Below are 21,478 nucleotides of genomic sequence, written 5' to 3'. Positions count from 1 at the left end.
AACCATGCTGCATCTAAAATCACTGATTTCAGAGGAATTCTTTCCAGCCCACTGGAGTAAATGGTAGCAGAATTTTGCTGACTGTTTCCAAGAGTGATCTTCCCTTGGATACTACTGAACATCACTCAGCAGCCCTGAAATTGCCCTATGTCATTGCTCTGACCTGACCTGTCTTCCTTCCCCATCACCTAACCATGATTCCAGGCAATTTTTCCTGGATGTGACTCACATTTTATTCCTTTTGAGGTTCCACACTTAAGATACACTTCAGGTGTCATCTCTGCCCTCTTGACAATGTCCCTTGTCTGACCTGAAGGATGACTAAAGCTTTTCCAGAGGGGCTCACCCTTGCCTACTTCTCACCATCAAAGGTGCCATGGGTCTAATTGCAGCTGTTCCTTTAAAAGGGAAAAAAAATCCTCCACAATTCAATTCTTCTGCCAAAAGGAGCTTCCAATCCCCACCTGACCTGCCACAGAGCCTTTCCATGCAGGATTCAACAGGCACTTTGTGTGCTTACGATTGTGTTACCTCTGGTTAGTCCTTCAGGGATTAGGGTAACAATTTTCACAGGATTTTAAGGAAAGATTATCAAGTTTGTCTTCTCAAAGTTTTTCACAAAGTGTTTATTAACAACTGGCAATAACTTCCAGTGTTATATAGGCTCTGAAGATAATTTTTGTCATGAGAAATCAGGTAAGTTGATGTTAACTATTCCAGATCTTGGTGGTTTTGCTTGTACTTAGAGGAAACCTTTTCAGCTGTGCTATTAATGCTCAGTGGAAATGTAGCAAATTAAATAATTTTTTACGAAATGTATATTTATTGCATTATATTGCATTCTCACACAAATAAATCTGAACTTAAAAAGTAATTGTATCAATGTAATGAAGCGTGCAATTGTAACACAGGCATATTTTCACATTAACCTGAAATATTTCTTTAGACTTGGTGGATGATGGTGTGCTTAAAATGAGACATGACCTTTAGATGTTGCAACTGAATGCAGGTAAGGAAATTTGTACTCAAGGACTTTCCTCTTTTACTTCTTTGTTCTCTTGATTTCTGTTCTGCTCTGCTAAGCGTGAAGATGTGAGGAAACTGCTTGAGATTGGAGTGCAGTGCGTTGGTACAGGAAAAATGAAAACTATTTAAACGTCATGGTTACCTGCCACATTAAAAGGACTTCTACTGAAGCATAGCTAATAAACACATTGGTGTAAGATTGCTGTTAACCCAGAGTAAGAGAGAGGGATTTAATAAGAGGTCTTCATGAGTGTATAAAAGTAATTTGAACTGGATTAAAATCTCCAATTCAGCAGTTCAGGGAACTCTGCATCAACAGTTCTAAATAAAATAGATTCTACTAATATCATTCAGCTTAAAATAAACAGAGGAGGATTGTTATACCAGCAGAGCTGAAGGAGAATTTGTAACCAAAGGCTTGACCCTCAGCTTTTATCAGACAAATGTTTGGAAGGAAAACCTTCTCTGAGTCAGTTTATGGGATTTGTCTGCCTGCTCAGGGCTGTGAGGCACCTGTGGATCTCAGTATAGTCTGAAATGGAAATGGTGATTTTGGTCTGGAGGACAATGAGGGTTTTTTATTTGCAACCTGGACATGTATTTCAGTCATAGCAGTGGAGTCACTTCAAGAGAGATACAGTTGCAAAGTCATAAAGGCTCGTCCCTGATAAATAAAAATTGGATATTGAATAACCAGAGTAACGCAAATGTGACGTGTATTACAAGAGTTAAGATTACTAACATCTACATTGCTGAGAGATAAGATATTTCAGGCAACAGTTCTAGGAATAGTTGTCACACATGGTTTTGAAATTTGGTTAGATAGCATAAATTTCAGGGAGTTAATGCTGGAAAAAGATTTTGGGAAGAAACTAAAAGCGAATGCTTCAAATTTAAATCAAGTCTCTACCAAGTAAAGAGCAAGGGTAGTTAATTTTGGAGTGATATCCCTGGTATTAAGATTTACCTGCAATTTCTTTTTAAGCATTTTGTGCTGGTCAGAGAACACACCAGTGCTAAAAATGGCATTCAGGCAAAACAAGCACTCTCATGAGTGGAGGATTTTCCATCATTTTATAGCAACAATACTCAGTATTTCTTTGCTAGAAGTAGAACAGGATGTGTCTTACTGTGATCCATCCTTCCAGGTTATGTTTGCCTGTTGTCCCTATCATTAGATGTTTTGCTTGGCTGAGTCTGTAGTGTGATATGGCCAGGTAATGCCTTCTCTGAATTCCTGCTGGAAATCAGCACTACATGTGCAGAGAATTGTGTGTGTTGATTAGCACAGAGGAGCAGCTCAGTGTGCAGAGAATTGTGTGTGTTGATTAGCACAGAGGAGCCGCTCAGTAGGGAGGACAGCAGGGAACTGAGAATTCAGGTGAGCAAGAAAGCTTCAACCAGTGTGTGGGGAATGCTTCCAAGCACAATTTGTCTTGCTCTATTCTGTTTGTATTTTTACAGCTTTTCTCTCTCTCCTAAAATAGATGATCCCTTCATGTGTCAATCCTCTTGCCTCTTCTCTGTCTTTTAGGAATGTGTTCTCTCTAGACCCTGCTCTTACTTGCTACACCAAGTCCTCTGTTAAACGATTTTCCCCTGTTCTGCTGCCATGAGCAACTCTGGCCAGTTTAAATAAATCAGCACTAAGTTAGATCTCTGATAGGAAATTATCTGCTATCTACCCTTTTACTTATGAACCTTTGTAAAACAGTTGTGCCTTCACATCAGTCTGTGAAATGCTCTCCCCAAGGATTACAGTGCCAGTGTGAGTCACTGGTGACCCAGGAGAGCCCACATTCCTCAGAGCAGGTCCTGGAAATCCATTTTCCTCATGGTGTATGAACACTGGCCATTGATCTGTAGGGACAGATTGAAAATGGGGCAGGGCATGCCCTCTTCTCCCACCTCCTGGGTCTGGGTCTTTCACCTGCCATGCAGCCAAAATCCTTGTGCAAGCAGAGGTGTGGGGTCATTCACCAGTCAGGGCTGCAGAGACCCTCAGGCTGGCCAGCCTTGCCCCTCAGGGACAGCCCAGTGGCAGCACTTCTGTTGTCTGTGTTTCCTGCTGGTGTCCCTGGGGTTGCTGTGCACAGGGACAGCACTGGCTCTGCAGCCTGGGCACTCCTGTGTGCATGGAACAGCTCAGAGAGGCTGTGGCCCATAAACATTGAGCCATCATCACAAAGCACAACTCATCCCAATGCAGATTTTGCAGAGCTGAGGTGACACTTCTCATAGTAGAATCAGAATTCACACAGTTCTATTGTAAGCAGCAAATCACCCCACTTCTCACCTCAAACAAAGACAGAACCCAATAGTTCCCCTTTAATAAACTTGATTCTCTAGATGCACCAGCCACCACAGACCCCTGCTCCAAATCACATGCAGGTACAAACCCCCCTTTACATGGTCACCCAACTCTCCACCTCCCAAAGCCTGCTCTCCCCAACACCCTGCTGCTTTGCAAAGCACCATTTCCTCACACTCAGCTCCTCAGAGGAACATCTCTCACTAACTCCTCTCTATTTCATTGAGCCAAACCAAAGACAACAAAAAATTATCAGAATCCAGAGGTGTGGGTTGGTTTTTTACCTATCTCCATGCAGACTACACCTGCACTGCTTTTATCACATCAGCATGCTTGAGGTAACACACTGCTCTCCCCTAATTACAGAGTCCACAGATCCATTAAAAAGAAAAGAAAACCAAAAAAAAAAACCCAAAACATATTAAAAAATAACAAACCCAAACTGTTACAAGTCCCAGGAAGCTTCATAACACCAGAGTGGAAGCAGGGATAGCCTTGCCAGGGAGTCAGGCCCTGGGATTTTCATGACAGCAACATTTTCATGGTCCATAGTCCAGCAGTTTGCCAGATTCCAAATATTGTTGCAAGAAAAGCCAGGTTTAGGATTTTTAGTGCTAGACTTGTCCATGGGATACTGGACTCTGTCCATGCATAATTCCTCCATAGAAAGGTGATGGAGTATGAAGTCTGGGAATGAGATTTGGCCAACACTTTCTGCCTCAGTTCATTTCTCCTGCACATGCTGTGCAGAAACTGTGGATGAGTCCAGGCTTGGGTCTGAGGAAAAAGGATTGGGCAGATGGGCTGAATAGGTAGGATGAACTGCTTGAAAGCTCTCAGAGCTTTGCTTGAATTAGTAGAGCTGGCACTTACACACTTTTGACTCATCAGACCAGCAAACACAGACATTTCCAACACAGAAATATTTAGTAGTGTTCCACCATCCCAGGAAGAGTCTCTTTAGAGTCACTAAATACAAATAAACCATTTTTTGAATGTTTCAATTCTCAAAATGAAAAATATTTTAAATATGATGATAATAGTTTTTGAATCAAACAGTATCACCTTCAAGATATATATATATATCACCTTCAACATTTTCTGGCAGGAAAATGTTTTTCTGCATACTTGCAAGATTAGCTACTCCAAGAGGATATTAAAAAATTTTGGGCTTTTCTTTCTTTTTCTTTTTTTTGCTGGTTTTCATATTGTCTCTCATTTTCTGACAACTACAGAGTTATTGACATGTTCTGATATTACAAACACAGGGGAAACATGAAAAGAAACCTTTTTTTCCCCACCTCCCTAGCCATCTAATGAAATATTTGAAACCTGGAATGCAGCTCATGGTCTGAAAGGCAGAACACTGTTAATCCTTACCAAGCAGGTAGGCAAGGCAGCATGGACACAACTTGGAGATAATAACTACAGAAATACAAAACTAGGAATGATCAGAAAAGCAACATTTCTGTGACTTTTCAGTTGACATGTCTGCTCTGAAACTAAACATAAGCAAATTTTATCTTGTTTTAGCAGAACAGCTTTAGGCACTTTATGTGTCAGGTGCCTTTTAGGCACAGCTCATCCTGCTAGAGAAGAGGGTTGTGATGACAATCTTACCAATTCTCCAGAAAAGCCAGTTAGGCAGGACTCAAAAATCATGAGGCACATGCTAAACTCACAGCACCCAGAGGGACAGAGGAATTGCTGATTGTGGGATTCTGTTCCTTTGTCATTTCCAACCCAATCTTCCTCTGCATCACAGAAATTGGGTATTTCTCCTGTGGTTAAATCATTCTGGGACAAGGGCTGGACAAAATTGCTCAATGCTAAAAATTTTACCACCACCAAAAGAGCATTTCTGTCTCCTAGACCAGCCAAACCTGCTGGGAGTCAGCATCCATCATGCAGGGGCTCTGCTGGCATGTGGCAGCCAAGATGAGCCTGGGGTTCCTGTGTCTCTTTCTGGTTTTCAGCACAGGTAAGGACAATGGGCTGATGCTCCCCAGGGAATTCCCCAGTGTATTCCCAGCTGCTCCCACAGCCCCATTCCCACATCTGTGGCAGGCTTGGTTCTTTCCCCCTGTGCAGGCAACACTGAAGGGCTGGAGCTCCAGGGCTGTGTCACTCAGCAGAGCAGGGGATGCCTGTTCCTAAATCCCATGCTGAGAATCTGGAATCAGAAAGGTTTAAAAGGAAAGAGAGGGAAGGGTGAGAAGAGCTCCTACCACCTAGATTGTCAATCTAAATTTAGCTCTGACTAATTGATTAATACAGCTGATTAACACAACATCACAATTTATAAGCCTTGGACTATACACTGCCTACTGAGGATTTCTCCTTTGTAAACATACATAAAGGGGAACTTGGAAGGGCTGAGAAGCTGAAGCTTCATAGGAGCATGGCAGATTAGCATTTTCTAGCACTGACTCCTTTGGAGAACCTTTTGGATTACTCTTAGGGGGCACTCAGCTCTCCTCTGGTGGGATAGGAAACCTAAATCTCAAATACATATCTTCAACTTGGCCTGCAATCTCTCATTTACTGCTGTGCACCTCAGCTGGTCACCAAGTTATCCCAGAAACCCAGTCCAATCTCCTGAGCCCAGTTTCAGCCCATTCCTCCTGCAACACAGCTCTTGAGGACAGTCCTCAATTGCATGACTGCTCTGATTAACAAACATGCACAGAGAAGGGAAGATTTGTTTGGATTTGGCTTTATTTTACTCTGTACCTCGCAGCAAATTCTTGGTGCAAGCCCAGTGAAGACCTCTACAAATATTTGCTATAATATTTTTATTTTCATTATTGAGGGGCGAGTTCAACAGGGAAAATTGTTTCTCAGTCTCTTTCTTCACTTTGCAGCTTCGTGCCTAAGAAAAGAAAGCAAGAAAGAGAAGCAACTGGCAGTGCTGGCTACTGCAGGTAACAGGCAGCACATCAGGGGCCCCAGAGGCAGGGGGTTAATGGCACTGGGAGGTGCTGGGCATGGAGGGGGCAGCAGATGGACCCTGCTCCTGCAGAGTCTGTGAGCCCCAGCCCACCCAATCCAGTCCCTGGCCATGTTAACAACTGTGCTTCCCAAAATCTGCTCTTTTTCCTTTCTCTCCTTCCCAGCTCTTCATTCCCTTTTGTTTTTCCCTTTTTCTCTTCTATGCTGTGGACGAGTGCTGCTCTCAGCCCTGGGGTGCAGCTTGGCTTCAAACTGGTTATAAATAGCACTGATGTCATTGGAAAATTGCATTTCTCCCCAAATTCAATTTTGCTCACATCTCAGCTTTCTGTGCTTCTTTTTCTGTCCTGCTCTGTTCTTCCTCTCTCTGTCATGCTCACACACACCTTCCTCCCTCACACAGACACTGCACTGCTCTGCTTCTGCATGACTTTGTGGGAGGGAAGCAAAAAAAAAAAATCTTTGAAAAGACTTGGGGGAAAAACAAATAAGCAACAACAACAGAAATCAAACACGTTAAGATAAAAAGAGTGATTTGGCTACAGCAAAATTTTCCTGTTGTAGCAAGCAGTATAGCCATCAATGTAGCTGAAAAACAAAAAAATCTATATTTTCATGCAGGTTTGGGGAAGGTGGAACCTTTCCTAGGCACTTTCTCTGCCTTTTGTGACCTGCATGGTGAGATCTGCTGCTCTGTTGGCAGCAAACACCCATTGCCCAGCAGGGGAGGGCACCAGCCTGCCAGGGCTGGCAGGGTCCTGCAGCTGCTCAAGGCCATGCTCAAGGGCACAGCTGGCAGAATTTTGGCCACCACTCCACTGTTGCTGTATCTTCTATTTCCTAGACTCATCTCCGTGGTGGAATTTTACTTTCCCATCAGTGTTTTTTGGTACACCCCAAATGTACATAACCTGCTCTTTTTGGTTTTCCTGTTCTGGCAGATTGCTAGCACATATGAGCAGTGGATGCACAGCTGTTTCCTTGTGCCTTCATGCTCCCCTTTTCTTTCAGAGCTGCCTGCAAAGTCCCTGGACCTGGCTGCTATTAACCTGACAGAGCTGGTGAATGGGATGCTGAGCACTGCACTCAGAGGTAAGGGGACACAGCTGGGCAGGTCACAGCTGCCAGCCCAGCAGAGCAGGAGAAAAGGCACTACAGGTGCTGGCAGGAAAAGCTGTAAACATGTGCTGTCAGCCTCCAGAGTTGCTTCTAGGAGCATGTTACTTCTGTGCATTTGTCATGCAGATGGCTGTCTACCCCAGAGAACTTGGAAATTAGTGTGGGTTTATATATAGACACAATATAATTACTTATGGGATGCCTTTCAAAAGCACTTTCTAATCTAGTGTACATTTCAATTAAAAGAAAAGCAAAATAAAAAGGAAGAAGCAATGCAAATGATCCTTCCTTCAGTGGAAATGAGAATGGACTGAGTGTGAGGCAGCTGTATCATACTAGCACCTTGGGAATCCTTTAGACACTAAATGAGCAGAGTCAAAACATGCTGTTCTCACTATTTATTCCCAGCAATAATAGCATGGACTTGTGTTTCTGCAGGTACCAAGAAACTCTTCTCTTTGCTGAGCATCACCTCTTACAGCTCCTTTGCCTTCCACAAAGTGTCAGTCACCATTTACAACAGTGAGTGTTGGCTTTGCTCAGCTCTGGAGCAGCTTCTCTCCCACAGCCTGTGCCACAGCACACTGATTTTTTTTTTCTCTCTGTCTCTCCCTCCAGTCTCTAATGCAAAAAATATTGACCCTGGCAAGTTCCCTGTGCACTACTGCTACTGTTTGAATAACGTGACAAATGACTTGACAGGTGGGTACACAAAAGAGGTTGGCAATTGCATGTGCTTAAGCTGAATTATTTCCTTTGGAGCTGAGGGCTGTAGTCTGAATTCTGAAGATTTCATCCTTATGATTTCCAGCACCACACTGAGGCCAACACCCATAACTCACAAGGAGTGGCTGCTCTAAGTCCACAGAGCCTCAGCTGGCTGCAGCCAGTCTGGGATGGAGCCATCAGTCAAGTGACTGGTGTGGTTTGACTGGCAAAAGGCCTCCCTTTCCTCCTTGGAAATACAAATTGCAGCACAGGAGAGACAACCAGCAATGTGTGGTACCTCACCTTGGACACTTTTTCTCTTATGAGAAAACCCAGAGGAGATGAACAAGGGCTTCTCTGCACCAACAGAGAAACTTCCAGTTGTTATAGTAACTTCTTTGAGCTAGGTCTAATAAGCTCTCAGAGACTCATAACACACCCAAGATAGTTCAGCAGCCCTTGGAGGCATAAAAATCAGCAAGATGGCTTCTGTTGCAGTGTTAGAAACAAAAAGGTTTAATAAAAGGCAAAATAACAAACAGAAAAACCGAGGCAGGTGCTAGATGTTCTTGCCCCTGGTAAAACATTTTACAAAAGACCTTGGTATCTTTATTCACATCCTTTTCTAGTTAATTGCCCAGGCAAGACTTTTTGGCTTCTATCTTATTAGCTATCTTTAAGTTTGAGGTGAAGTCTCCTGGGTCCTATGAGGTATCTTTTCACTTAATGGAGGAGAGAAACTTCTGGGTTGCTTTCCTTTTAAGGGGACAAAGGATAGTTCTGTCACTCCATCAACAAGAGGCACACTCCTCCATCCAGTAACCTCAATGAGCCCAAGAGAAGGGAAAAGCAAGCACTAACATATTCATAGAACTGTTGAATAGACTACAGAATACTGTTGGGCAAACCCTTCACCTAAAATCCTCATTCACACCCCTGATTTCACAGAGTTTAACATTTCAGGAGGCATCTGAATGTTTGGATTCTTCAGCTGGTTAATGCAGGGCATCAAAAGTAGATCAGCAGCTACAGAGCAGGCTCCACACCCTCTACGCCACACGTGGGGACCCTGCACAAGCCACAGTGGCTTTCATGGCTTTCTCTGGACCACACATCTCACAAGCCTTTATGGATAACTACCTGCTGTTGTTCTGTTTCTAGAGTCCCATACTGTTGTTATCAGATCTCTAAAGTCCATACCTCCTCAATGCATTCTTATGGCTGCAGATCCTCACAGCACAGATTCCTTCTACTGCATGCTGCTCTTTCTCAGTTTAGGGCTCCTCCAAGGCTCTCCCTGACTGGCTAACCCACCTTTTATCCCAGTCATCTTCATTGGTCACAGCTGCAGCCCAATTAAGGACATGGCAGCTGCAGCCCATCAAGGACAACCGGGACCTCTGGGGCAAAGCCTCTGTACAGAAATTCAAGTACAATAGTTGTGTTTTGCTAGGACTCAAAGGCCACCTCTACTATAACTACCCAGTTTGCCTTGGAAAATAGCAGAGAAACTTTAATTTTTGTTCTGCAGTCCCAGAATATCTTGGGGATTGGAGCATTCTCCAAAGCAGTAAAAATTCAGGTCTCAGGTCCATCACTCCCTAAGTGAGAAGAGTGACCTTTTACTGCTAGGAAGTACCACTGAAACACCACCAGCCATTTCTTGGGCTGACATCTGAATCATCAGGATGTCTGAAGCAGATCCCAGAGGAAAAAATCCAATGCCTATTAGAAGGTCCCACACAGCAGACAGGCAATTACAGCAGGGAAAGCCTGCAGGCTTCAGGTCTCCTTCTACATTTAAGCAGACTAAATAGAGCATTACTCTAAAATGTTCTCTGGAACAGATAAATTCCATTTAAGTTTGCTTTTAGACACACTGATGTCATTTTGGATACATCTTTGAAATATACTTCTGCGGTATTCTTGTGGTTTCTTCAGTTCACTCCAGCAAAATATTTTAACCTTTGTCATGTATGAGCATATATCTAAAATATCATCACATAAGACTGCATTTTTGACTTGGAATACATGATAGGATATGTTTTCAATAATAAACTTTCTCTATTTGTTGTCTAGATTTTACAGCTCTACTTGTTGATATCATTGGAAACTCCACCAGTTATCTCACAGAAATTTTCAAATCCACTTCTATTCTCTCAGGTTTGCATTTTCTTTGAACATTTATCATTGTCTTATCATTTACTTCTGGCATGAAAACAACCATAAAAATGTAGATAAAAGCCTATTGCTCTTACTCAACAACATTTTTCTTGCAACACATGGAACAAGATATATATATATATATATAATTTGAATGTGTGTAATATAGAGATGTACCTGTTTCTACATTATGTTGTTTGAATGTTTTATAATTAATTACTAAAATTGGTGGGTTTGAGAATTATTATTACATACTGATATTTGAGCAATTCTGATTCACAGAGAATAAGTATGGGCTATTTTATCTGAAGATTTTTTTCCATATAAAAATGCTTGTAATTTAGAATTTTAATTAGATAGAAGTTTTTCCCTGAAGATACTAACATTTGGATTTGATGGTAGTTTGAGATTTTTGTCAAAAATTAGATCAGAAGGAACATACTTGGTCAGCTGCCATAGCCACATGCCATTTTCTGTTTGTGTTTTCAACTGTTTAAGATAATTCCACATAAGGAAAACTGGTAACAATGTTCTCTTTTATGATTTTTGCTTTTCAGTGCGTCAGAGCAATGACTCTGATTGTATCTACATCTGTGTGATGGCAGGGCAGACAGGTAAAAAATGAAAATCATTCCACCCAACAATATTGCCCTAGTTTTCCTCAGTGATGACTTATACTGGAAACAAACCTTTGTTGATATTTGTAAGCATTTCTATTTGCAGGGAAAAATCTGTCTGATTTTTTGGAAATACTAGATAAGTCTCCTGTTATTAATTACACATTTTCCAGTAACACATCATCTGACCTGGGTAAGTACATCCTGGGCAATAAAAGGAAACAGGAATCACAGTGAAAATCATGTCCATATTGCTCTTGCAATGAGAACTCCATCCTCATTTCCACTACTATAAATATTATTTTATTTCTTATTATTGCTTATATATTTGCATAATATTATGCATTTGGTTATAGTTAGAATAATATTTTATATTGTTGAGAATTTAATACAGTAATTATAAATGTAAGTAAATTTTACAAATCTTTAAATTATTTGTTACAAGGTCTTCTGGTGGAGGAACAAACAAAACCTGCTGGGATGAGAGCTTTTAGAGAATTCAGCATTGGGCTGGGGAGGGTCTCTGGTGCTCTTAAATCTAACTGGGTGCCTTCCATAGCTCTCAGCACAAATTACCTCCTACATGAGTTACATTCAGAGTGCAGGTGAGCACATTCACTCATTGTCCTGTGTGGCTCCTCCACACAAAACTGCTTTGCCAGTTTGAGCTGCACTTCAGGTGCTCACCTTTCACTGTTGCCCATCACTATCTCCCATTTTCAAGGACAGATTAATGCAGGCAGACTGAAATCAGTGGCAAGTTGTGCTGAAAGCTGTGGGGTGTTTCTCCTTTTAAAATGAAAAAAAAAAAAAGGACACTTGGCCAAAACCCCCTTTAATTAGAAACAACAGCTGCTACTATGGTAGCAGAATCTGATTTCTTCCCTTTTTCTCACACAATATGCAGTGGATAGTGAATACTCTAACCTTGTCTTCTCATACCTCCAAGACCTGGATTTGATTTTCTCAAGTTTTGTGAAGTTGCAGGAAGACCCAAACAAGACACTGGATTCATCAGCAGAACATGTGTGGACATTTAAATGTGAGCAAATATTGTCAGACCCAAATTTGTGTTCCCCTTGATTAAAGTCTTGGGGAGTGATGTTAACTCCAAATAAAGAGTAGCATAAAATTTCTCTGAATCAGCCAATGACGCCAGTAGTGCATTGAAGAGCTGGAGGATAGAGAAACTCTTGTGAAAAGCCATTTTTCCAGAAAAAATAAGTTTTCTAAAGAGGCAGGGAAGAAGAGAAAAACTGGTTGTTGGTTTCAAACTAAAAAATAAGATTATTTAAACTATTTCCTCTTATTTTCTATGGATTTTTCCTGTATTATTCTCTATTTCTTTATATGACATTCAGTTGTACTTGAGCATTTCATAAACTTTAGTACATTTAGCTTTACTGCAGGGCTACAAGATAGAAAAGTGCTCTGCCCCATTTTGGAAGCCAAAAGCAAGGCTTTGCATCTGCTAGCTTGTAGTAGAAATCAGTAGAAATTCTGACCTTGACTTCATACATCCTTGTCACTGCAGCTGCATCTGTCTCCTACAAAATGCCTGCATTTCCTGTAGGCAGTCTGCTGTCCTTTATAAATATTTTTAATTTCCTAAACCACATGCCCACCTTTGTTATCTCTCATATCCATGAGTGTCAGTTCTCAAACTGCAGCATCTGCCCTCCAGTACCTGCCTGCTCACCTTGCAGACAGACAAAACCTTTCTCCCTTTCTACTGTAGAGGAGTAGTTCAGGAAATTAAGCACAAATTATGTCAAGAAAAAAACAAAACCCCGCAGGAAAATTTCAGTTTCTTTCTTTGTTTATGAAAACTCGCACATTAAAATGTTCTCAATTAAAATTTCAAACATTATTGGAACTCCCTGTATTTCCATACTTAAAACGAAACGGAGAAGTGCCTGCTCAAAGTGCCAGAGAAGCACTCAAGGGGTAGATGGCCATTTTCTGGGTGTATTTTAGATATTATTCTCCCCCAGTCTGTGGCAGTTGCTGGTGCCCTTTCTCTGTGTCTCTTGCTTCTCCAGCTACCCGGATCCCTCTGGCCCAGAAAGGAGGGGGAATCCCCACCACGAAGCTCCCGCTGTGGCCAAGGACAGCTGGAGCCAAAGGCTCGTGGTTTCCATCACCCCACGTGGATGCTCCCAGGCCCCAGGGCATGGCCAGACCCCCCCTGAGCCCTGGGGGCAGCCTGGCCCCATCACCAGCCCTGCAGCCCAGCCCCAGTGAGTATGGCCAGGAGCCCTGAACCTGCCCTAGCCCACTGCTCTGGGGTTTGCCCAAGTGTCTCTGAGGGGAGGTTGGAGAGCCCTTCAGGGACACCCACTCTGGGTCACCAGTCAGTTCATTACTTTATTGCAGAAATGTCAAAATCAGCTGTAGGTTCCATCCTGTAGTTTCTTATCTTTAGGGGAAAAACCTGATCTTGCTTCCCACAAACACCTCTGCCACTTGGATCTTCTCTCGCATTTAGCTCCAAATTTGGTGAGCAGACCTGTGAAAAAGCAATATAGAAATGCTTCTTTTGCCTTTTTGATGCCTTTTTGAAGCCCTGCCCTTCCCTAGACCACAGGCTATTCAAGTTCTATTCAAGTAAAGATTTTGTCCATCCTATTTCATCCTGGCATTTTTATATGTCACGGGCAGTACTGGGTGAGGGACTCTGGCTGTTGAGCTGTCTCATACCTAGCAATTCTTCTCAGTAGACAGATAAATAATGAATAAAAGGAAGGGTGTCTCTGTTCCCACAGCTGCCACGTCCATGTTTTGGGTGCAGACAGTGTCTCCACAAGAAGCCAGCAAAGTGATGCAAACAGAGCCAGGTAAGACTGATCTGGGGTAGCAGCAAAGTGTGTCATTTGGCACATTTATGAAATAGAAAGTAATATACAGAAAAAGATGACTGATAATGTGTTTATACACCACTGTCCATGTAAATGTTTATTAATGAACTGTGAGTTCAGGGTTAGTTTTTTTATTCTTTTCTGCTGCTCCTTCAATCAACCTGCCTTTTTGTTTCAAGGTGTCAAAGCAAGTTCTGTTCTTTTGCCTCCCCCCAGATTTGCCCTCCACAGTACTGTCTGTGCCACCTTCCTACCGACCTGGTGTGACACTGAAACTGTACTCAGCTACCAGTGAGTAAATGCAGCAGAAACAGCAGTGTGTTTGCAAGTCATGCAAGATAGAAACATTCCCATGCAGAAAAAACATACATGGCTAATTACCTCGTGATAGTTTATGTATGTAAACCACCCCAAATGGCCAAGGGACTGCTTCCCATTTGCTTGTGAATTGTACACAACTGCAAATTCAAAACATAGATTATATTTTGGTGATAGAATTAACATAGGCACTCTGTGGGTCAATTTTAGCATAGATGGGTTATTGGAGAATTAATTCTTAAAAGTCATTTTAAAAAATGCTTTAAATCTCATCATAAATAAAAGGATGAAACCAGCTCATGGCACAAGAAACCCCCAGAATTGTTCTGAATTTACAATACTGCAAACTACTTCCTCAGCTAAAAAAGGATCATCATCAGCAAGATCTTCATGAAAGCTCAGAACTCATCTGCTTGTGTTTCTGTGTGGTGACTGTCTAGGAGAAGCAGAGATGCTGGGTAGAGCAAAGATATCAGACTGACCTCCAGGGGTCTTCAATATCCTTTAGGCTTGATATTTTAGATAAAACCAGAAAAGGCTAAGGAACTAAAATGCTGGGCAAATCACTTTCATTTTCATGGTCATCTTTTTAGCTCTTACAATGCTATTTAATTCTGAAATCAGATTTATTTTTCTCTCATCTTACTTCTGTTTAAAGAGCTCCAAACACCAGAGTCCTCCTCTGGTGTGCAACACTATAGACCTTGGAGAACCTAGGATGCTTTGAAAAGGCTGGAAAAGATGGATTTCAGTGAGATGGGTGAATTGGAGTCACCAAATGCCTCTCTGTGAGAAGCCATGGAGGCACAGGCTGCCTGCCTGGTTCTAACAATCACACATTCGGGGAAATAAATCCAGCAGGGGGATCCTAAAGTAAGAAAGGGCATCCACATTGTTCTGAGGGATGACTCATTATTCCAATAATTCATTTCTTTAATCACAGAAGTGAGTGCCAACTAATAAAAGATGTAAATGTGCATATTAGAGCATGCAGGGAGGGATATTTTGAGTCTGAATCATTCACAAGAACCGTAACATTGGTCTTCACTGGCAGCAAAATTTAATCTTTGTGCCACAGGGATGGCACAAAGATTAAATCTCAGTGTCACAGGGATGTGATATTGAATTAATAAAAGAGCTGTCTGTTTATTGCAAAAGTTGGACACTTCACTGCCCCTGACAATAATGTGGCAATTTGAAACACACGGGAGGAAATCTCTGCACAGCAGCTGTGGTTCTTGCCTTTTCAGGTCTCTTGACTAATTCAATCTCTTAAGAAAGAGAATTTTTAGAAAAGAAAGTTCTGAAATAAATTCCTACTTTTATTTATCTTTATGAGCTTATGCCTTGAACACAAAAAAATACATTTCACAGTAGAAATTTATTACAGAAGAGGTATAAAGCATTACTATGAATGGGTGAAAATTTAAATTTCAATGATATGATGTGAATATACTATGCAATCAAAAAAATTAAATAGAAAATTAATTGAAAAATTATTTCATCATTAAATAAATACAGTATTATGCAAATACAGTCTTAATTTAAAGTGATTGTCAAAAATGAAACCAAATCAATTTCCTTAGCTTTCAGCATTTTTGTTTGACTTCTCTTTCCCACATAGATGATTTCAAATTGAAATTGCCAACGTTCAATTTGCAGCTAGATAAAAGTATATTTCTTCTGGCAAAACACATAGCTTGAGGAAAGCATTTAATACCTGGTTGGCAGGATAGGAGGACCCACTTCTGTGGAGGCTGAAATTTGTAGGAGGGAGGCCTTTTAATTATTCATCAACTTTATTATTTCTCATCAATTTTAACATTACTTTTCAGGGACAACTTATTTTAAAGCTTCATTGTCCCATGCTCTGATATTTGGTTATTAAAATGAAGTGTGTTTACTTAAGCAAGGAATCATTAATTTTTCATTTACTCCATGTAAGAGAATATCAAGGTGTGTCAAATGCTATTAAGTGGACAAAGCCTAATGACATTTATGTGAAATTGCTGGGGTGAAGAAAAGTGGGTCTCCCTCTTGCCCATCTCTGCAAATTTCACCTGATATTTGTGTAGTGCCTTTGACACAGCTGGCCTTCAGAGCAGCCTGTGAGTTTGGGAGCTGCCAGTGTCTGTGCCCTACTCCTCACATACTCCTGCTATCTTGGTCAAGCACTGCCAGGAGAGAAATAGTTTCATAGCAATGAAAATAGTTTCCCTTTCAGGTTGGTATAGCCTTGATTTTCCTCCTGCCCAAGAATGCCATTTTATATTAAATTTCTTGTCAGCACTAGATGACTCAAGCTTATTTCAACAGAACTTCATTAGTCCAAATTTAACCTTCATAACCTCTGCTATCACATAACATAGCATTGCCCAGAGCTATAAAGTGTGTGAGACATGTGAACCTGGAAATGCAATTACACTGTCTAAGGGGATTATATTCAGCAGGTAAGGTAGGTTATCCACACATGGCCAAAGCCTGCTGCTACTTACACAAAAATGGAAAAAATAGTTGACAATCACACCATAGCTGCCCTCACTTTTCTTTCTTTCTTTCTTTCTTTCTTTCTTTCTTTCTTTCTTTCTTTCTTTCTTTCTTTCTTTCTTTCTTTCTTTCTTTCTTTCTTTCTTTCTTTCTTTCTTTCTTTCTTTCTTTCTTTCTTTCTTTCTTTCTTTCTTTCTTTCTTTCTTTCTTTCTTTCTTTCCTTCCTTCCTTCCTTTCTTTCTTTCTTTCTTTCTTTCTTTCTTTCTTTCTTTCTTTCTTTCTTTCTTTCTTTCTTTCTTTCTTTCTTTCTTTCTTTCTTTCTTTCTATCTTTCTATCTTTTTCTTTCTTTTTCTTCCTTCCTTCCTTCCTTCCTTCCTTCCTTCCTTCCTTCCTTCCTTCCTTCCTTCCTTCCTTCCTTCCTTCCTTCCTTCCTTCCTTCCTTCCTTCCTTCCTTCCTTCCTTCCTTCCTTCCTTCCTTCCTTCCTTCCTTTCCTTCCTTTCCTTCCTTTCCTTCCTTCCACCACTTCCTTCTGCCACTTCTTTCGTCTCCTTCCTCTCCTTCCTTCTGCCCCAGAATGGCATTTTCAGGGATATCCCTTATTTGTTGGAGTAGGGAAGCCATTTCTTTGGAGACCATATCCCAGACAAGGCAGAGCAGGAGATGTGGTGGCACAAGCCTTTGGGCCAGCTCAGAGCTGTGTTTTGTCCTCAGGGTGCCCACAGGCGATGCTCAGAGAGCCCCGTGTCACCTCCCCTCCTGTCACCCTTGTGGTGCAGAAGATCAACCCCTGTGTGATGGAGCTCTGTAGGTTCTTTCAGCTGTGCCTCTGTGTTGGTCAGAGAAGATATTCCAGAAAGGAAGCCATGAGGTAAAACCTGGCACTATTTTTTCTTTCTCTGTCTGCTTAAAATACTCCTTCAGGCTTTTTGTTCCCAAATGACAATTTTCAATCACCAGTGATTATTTTGGAGGGTCTGTGGCCACTGGCTGAGATCCAAACATGTCCCAGTCCACTGATCAGTACCTGATCTGGCTTCAGTATTCCAGCTAAGGGAAAAAAGCCCAGCTGCATCTTTCCAAACATCTAATGGCATCACTGAGGTTGGAATCTAGCTTTTTATTTCCATATTTAGTAATAGCAGCATGATATTCTGTGCTTATCATGGAATCATAGATTGGTTTGAGTTGGAGGGGATCTAAAGACCATTTCTTCCAACTCTGCTGCCATGGGCAGGGACACCTTCCACTGGACCAGGCTGCTCCAAGCCCAATCCAACCTGACCTTGAACACTTTCAGGGATGGGGCACCCACAGCTTCTCTGGGCAACCTGTGCCAGTGTCTCACCACCCTCTCAGTAAAGAATTTCTACCTAATATTTAATCTGAACCTGCCCTCTTTCAGCCCAAAGCCATTCCTCCTCACCTTATCACTCCATGCCCTTGTCCAAAGTCCCTCTCCTTATGAAAGACAGCAAGCCTCTTATCTTTAACTGCATCTCCTATCTGTAACTCCATCTTCAGATACTGTGTTGAATACTATTCCTGGTTTGTGAAAAATGCAAGTTATGTCTGCGAAAGAGTCAAAAGAGTTGCTTACTCCCACAGTAAGTACATTTTCACTTTATATCTCTACATCTCTACATACCTTGTCATGAAGATATAAAAAAGATTTTTGCATATCCACAGAATATTTGCTGTCTGTCATCAGATAGCCATTTTATCTGATAATGATTTTTAAAGGATTAAACAAATTATTTTGCCTTCATGCATGTTTTAATATTTTCTTGTAAAACCTCTTCTAACTAATATTTTCTTGTGTTCTTCCAGCATTAAAGCAAAAATGCCTTAAAAACATCTGTACATCACTTTAGAGCACTGAGAAATTTTGCTGCAAGTTGGAAGACTGGTGGCAGTTTTAGTTTTCTTTCTGATTTCTCGGTGTAAAAATCAGAAAGCAACATGTTATTTGTAAATATTTGAAATCAGACAAGCTATTAACCAGATGTTAATCTAGAAATGTCTCCTCCTCCAAGTCATTGTAAAAATAATGTCTAAAAACCAGAGATTTTTATACAAGTGATGTAGCTGCAATAAAAACATTGAAAGTCTTTTAAAAATCTTATTTTATAAAGGATATTTACATGGCTGGCTAATGAATGCAAATAGTTTCTATTTATTTTATTGACATTTGAGACAAAGTAATCAAAATTAACAAATGCAAAGTAATTTAAAAGCAACCTGAAATACTGAAGACAAGCAGAACTCTCTGGTGTTAAACACATGCAGATTACCTTCTAAATCAAAAACTTCCATTACTTTAGCAATTCCTGTTGTGCAGTGTCAACCCAGGAAGTGACAGGATCTCTTGTACTTTGAGATGTATTTGTGTGAGCTCACCAGGATTCACAGAAACATGGAATTATAGAATGGGCTGGGTTGCAAGGGACCTTAAAGATTTTCTACTTCCAACCTCACCAGATCAGGTTGCTCAGGGCCCCTTCCAACCCAGCTTTCATTTCCTTGGTATGCAAGTCTGGTGAACTAAAAACCAGTTCTAGAAAAAAATGAAAGAATAACCAAATCAATTACATGATCCCATAGTTTTCTATGCATTATGCTATCATATACCCAGAGTATGTCATCAAGCCATTAATACTGTTTTTAAATAAGAAGTTTATTTGCACTGCTGCCCATTGATGTTTCACTGAAGGGAGATGTTCAAAGGCAAAGCCAAGGAGGAAAGTGGCAATATAAGCAGTGCTGACCCCAGGGACAGGTGGGATGCAGTAGCTCTCTTCCAAAATACATTTTGCTGTTGTGCTCAATAGTGTGAGAGAAGAACTTCTGTCATGTCAGAGAGCAGGATAGATTGGAGTGGTACCAATTTCAGCAGATACTGAAAGTTAGGCCAGTGGAATAAATAGGAACGTTAATACAGTGAGCATGTGCTGGGAATGCAACATGCTGCTATCCAGAACCTCAACAGCCTGAAGAAATGGGCCAACAAGAACTTCATCATGAAGCTCAAGAATGCCATCACATGGCACTGCCATGCTGTGGGAGGTCTCACCCTGTTGCAGCAGCCTCAGCCTGTGCCCATTGTCTCTTGTTGTGTCACTGGGCCCTGCTGGACAGAGATTGGCTCTGTCCCCTTTGCACCCTCCCCTCAGGTGTTCACTGGATTGATGAGATCCCCCAAGGCTCCTCTAGGGAAGAGTCCCAGCTCTCTTGTCCCCTCCTCATGAGAGACGTTCCCTTCATCATCTCTGTGCCCCTTCTCTGAACTGTCCCAAGTTTTCCATGTCTGTCCTATACTGGGAAGCCCAGAACTGGACACAGCCCTGCAGATGTGGCCTCAGCAGTGCAGAGTAGAGGGGCAGGACCCCTCCTTCCACCTGCAGGCAGCACTGTGCCCAATGCAGGGCATGCTGAGCCCTCTCTGCTGCAAGGGCACACCTCTCACTCCTGTTCAACCCTGTGTCCAGCAGGACCCCAGGTCCTTTTCTAGCAAGCTGCTTCCCAGATAGGTGGCCACCAGCACATCTTGGTGCATGAGGCTGAACCTCTCCAGGTGCAGGACTTGGCACTTCTTGTTGAACTTCATGGAGTTCCTGTTGAGGTCCATTTCCAAGGATGGCCTTGGAAATTCCAGTCACTCATGCCATTGAGTGTCACCTGCCAGCCCTCTGAGGATCCATTCTGCCCCATCATCCAGGCCATTCATGGAGATGCCAGGCAGGGCTGGATCCAGCACTGGCTGCTGGAATGCACCACCAGGCATTGGTGTGCCACTGGCCACCACCCTTGGTGCCCCAGCAGTCCATTTTCAATCACCTCCCCAGGCACATCCAGCTCAGATATCAACTGCTTCTCCATGAAGATTTTACAGATGACCATGAAAACCTTTTTTCCTGAAAATCTTGTAGGTCACAGAGTCAAAGGGCCTTTTTCTCATGTAAGAATTTTTACAATTCCCAATTGTCAGACTTCTCACTTTCCATGCTGCAGTTCAGTGGGCAGTTGGTCTCTGTTGATGGACTCTGTGAAGGGTAGCTGTGTCTGGCCCTGGCAGAAAGCACACCTTCCTATGAAAGGCAGCCTGCCCCAAGCTCACTGAACCTTCTCCTGCATTTCACTCAGCCTTGGATCAGAGCCACCACGGATAGATTAAAGAAGACTTCCCAACCCTGAGGAATGCCAGTGTTTAAAGCTGTGTAAACTCTCACTCATCTTTCATCACCAAACACTACCTCTTGCTAAGCCATTAAAGCCACATTCACATGCCCAAGAGATTTTGGGAGTGATTAATAACAATGGGATGACTGTTATTTAATTACAGCCAAGAGTATTAGGGAAAGTTATTATATGGTGAAGGCACCTGCAGAACAGACTTCTCAGTATAGATCCTTTACATGGCTGGAGCCATATTACAGATACACTGGGCATAAAGACTCCAAGGAATCTCATGGCAGAATTAATTAATAAATGTTGAAGTGGGTTTGATAAAGGAAGGGATCACATGGGTGAGTTCTATATCCAAGTGGGTATAAATAAGTTAGTACTGGCTTTGCTGATATTCATTTGTCTTCCATCCAGCTGCTTTGGGATAATATCCCTCAAGGTAAGTTTTTCTGGATGTTCTCTATAATAAGGGAAGCAAGAAGAAAACAATGTAGAATAAGCTATTTGTGACTTTGGAGTAATAGACAAAAATATAGGCAAGAGATTTGGGAAAATAGACTATAAATATTTAGAGCTGTTAGATTTATAATCTCACTTCCTGATAAAATATTACAATATTTTCTAATAGAAATTAATTCCATATTTGAGTTCAGAAAAGCAAATAATAATAAGCAGGTACATATACGTGTGTGTTCATTTCTCTGGCTGTAAAAAGCCATATGCCTGACTTGTTCT

General features: G+C 41.6%; 1 protein-coding gene across 2 annotated transcripts; it reads left to right on the top strand.

Annotated features, from left to right (window-relative positions):
* Positions 1–477: 477 nt before the first annotated feature.
* Positions 478–18,846, top strand: HHLA1 (HHLA1 neighbor of OC90). Of its 2 annotated transcripts, XM_077189107.1 has the most exons (17): positions 478–696; positions 947–1,009; positions 5,210–5,318; positions 6,202–6,261; positions 7,301–7,381; positions 7,847–7,930; positions 8,027–8,110; positions 10,196–10,279; positions 10,837–10,893; positions 11,003–11,089; positions 11,846–11,938; positions 12,939–13,136; positions 13,662–13,733; positions 13,971–14,045; positions 17,273–17,429; positions 18,083–18,165; positions 18,389–18,846. In XM_077189107.1, the coding sequence occupies exons 2-17, from the start codon at positions 1,004–1,006 to the stop codon at positions 18,430–18,432; spliced, it is 1,374 nt and encodes a 457-aa protein (XP_077045222.1). In that variant the 5' UTR covers positions 478–696; positions 947–1,003; the 3' UTR covers positions 18,433–18,846. The 2 variants fall into 2 exon arrangements, with proteins under 2 accessions (XP_077045222.1, XP_077045219.1); XM_077189104.1 differs by lacking the exon at positions 18,389–18,846 and having other exon boundaries at positions 18,083–18,232.
* The last annotated feature ends 2,632 nt before the right edge of the window (positions 18,847–21,478 follow it).

The sequence above is a fragment of the Agelaius phoeniceus genome, chromosome 1 (assembly GCF_051311805.1).
Source record: "Agelaius phoeniceus isolate bAgePho1 chromosome 1, bAgePho1.hap1, whole genome shotgun sequence".
Lineage (NCBI taxonomy): Eukaryota > Metazoa > Chordata > Aves > Passeriformes > Icteridae > Agelaius > Agelaius phoeniceus.
This window is presented reverse-complemented; position numbering and strand designations above follow the sequence as displayed.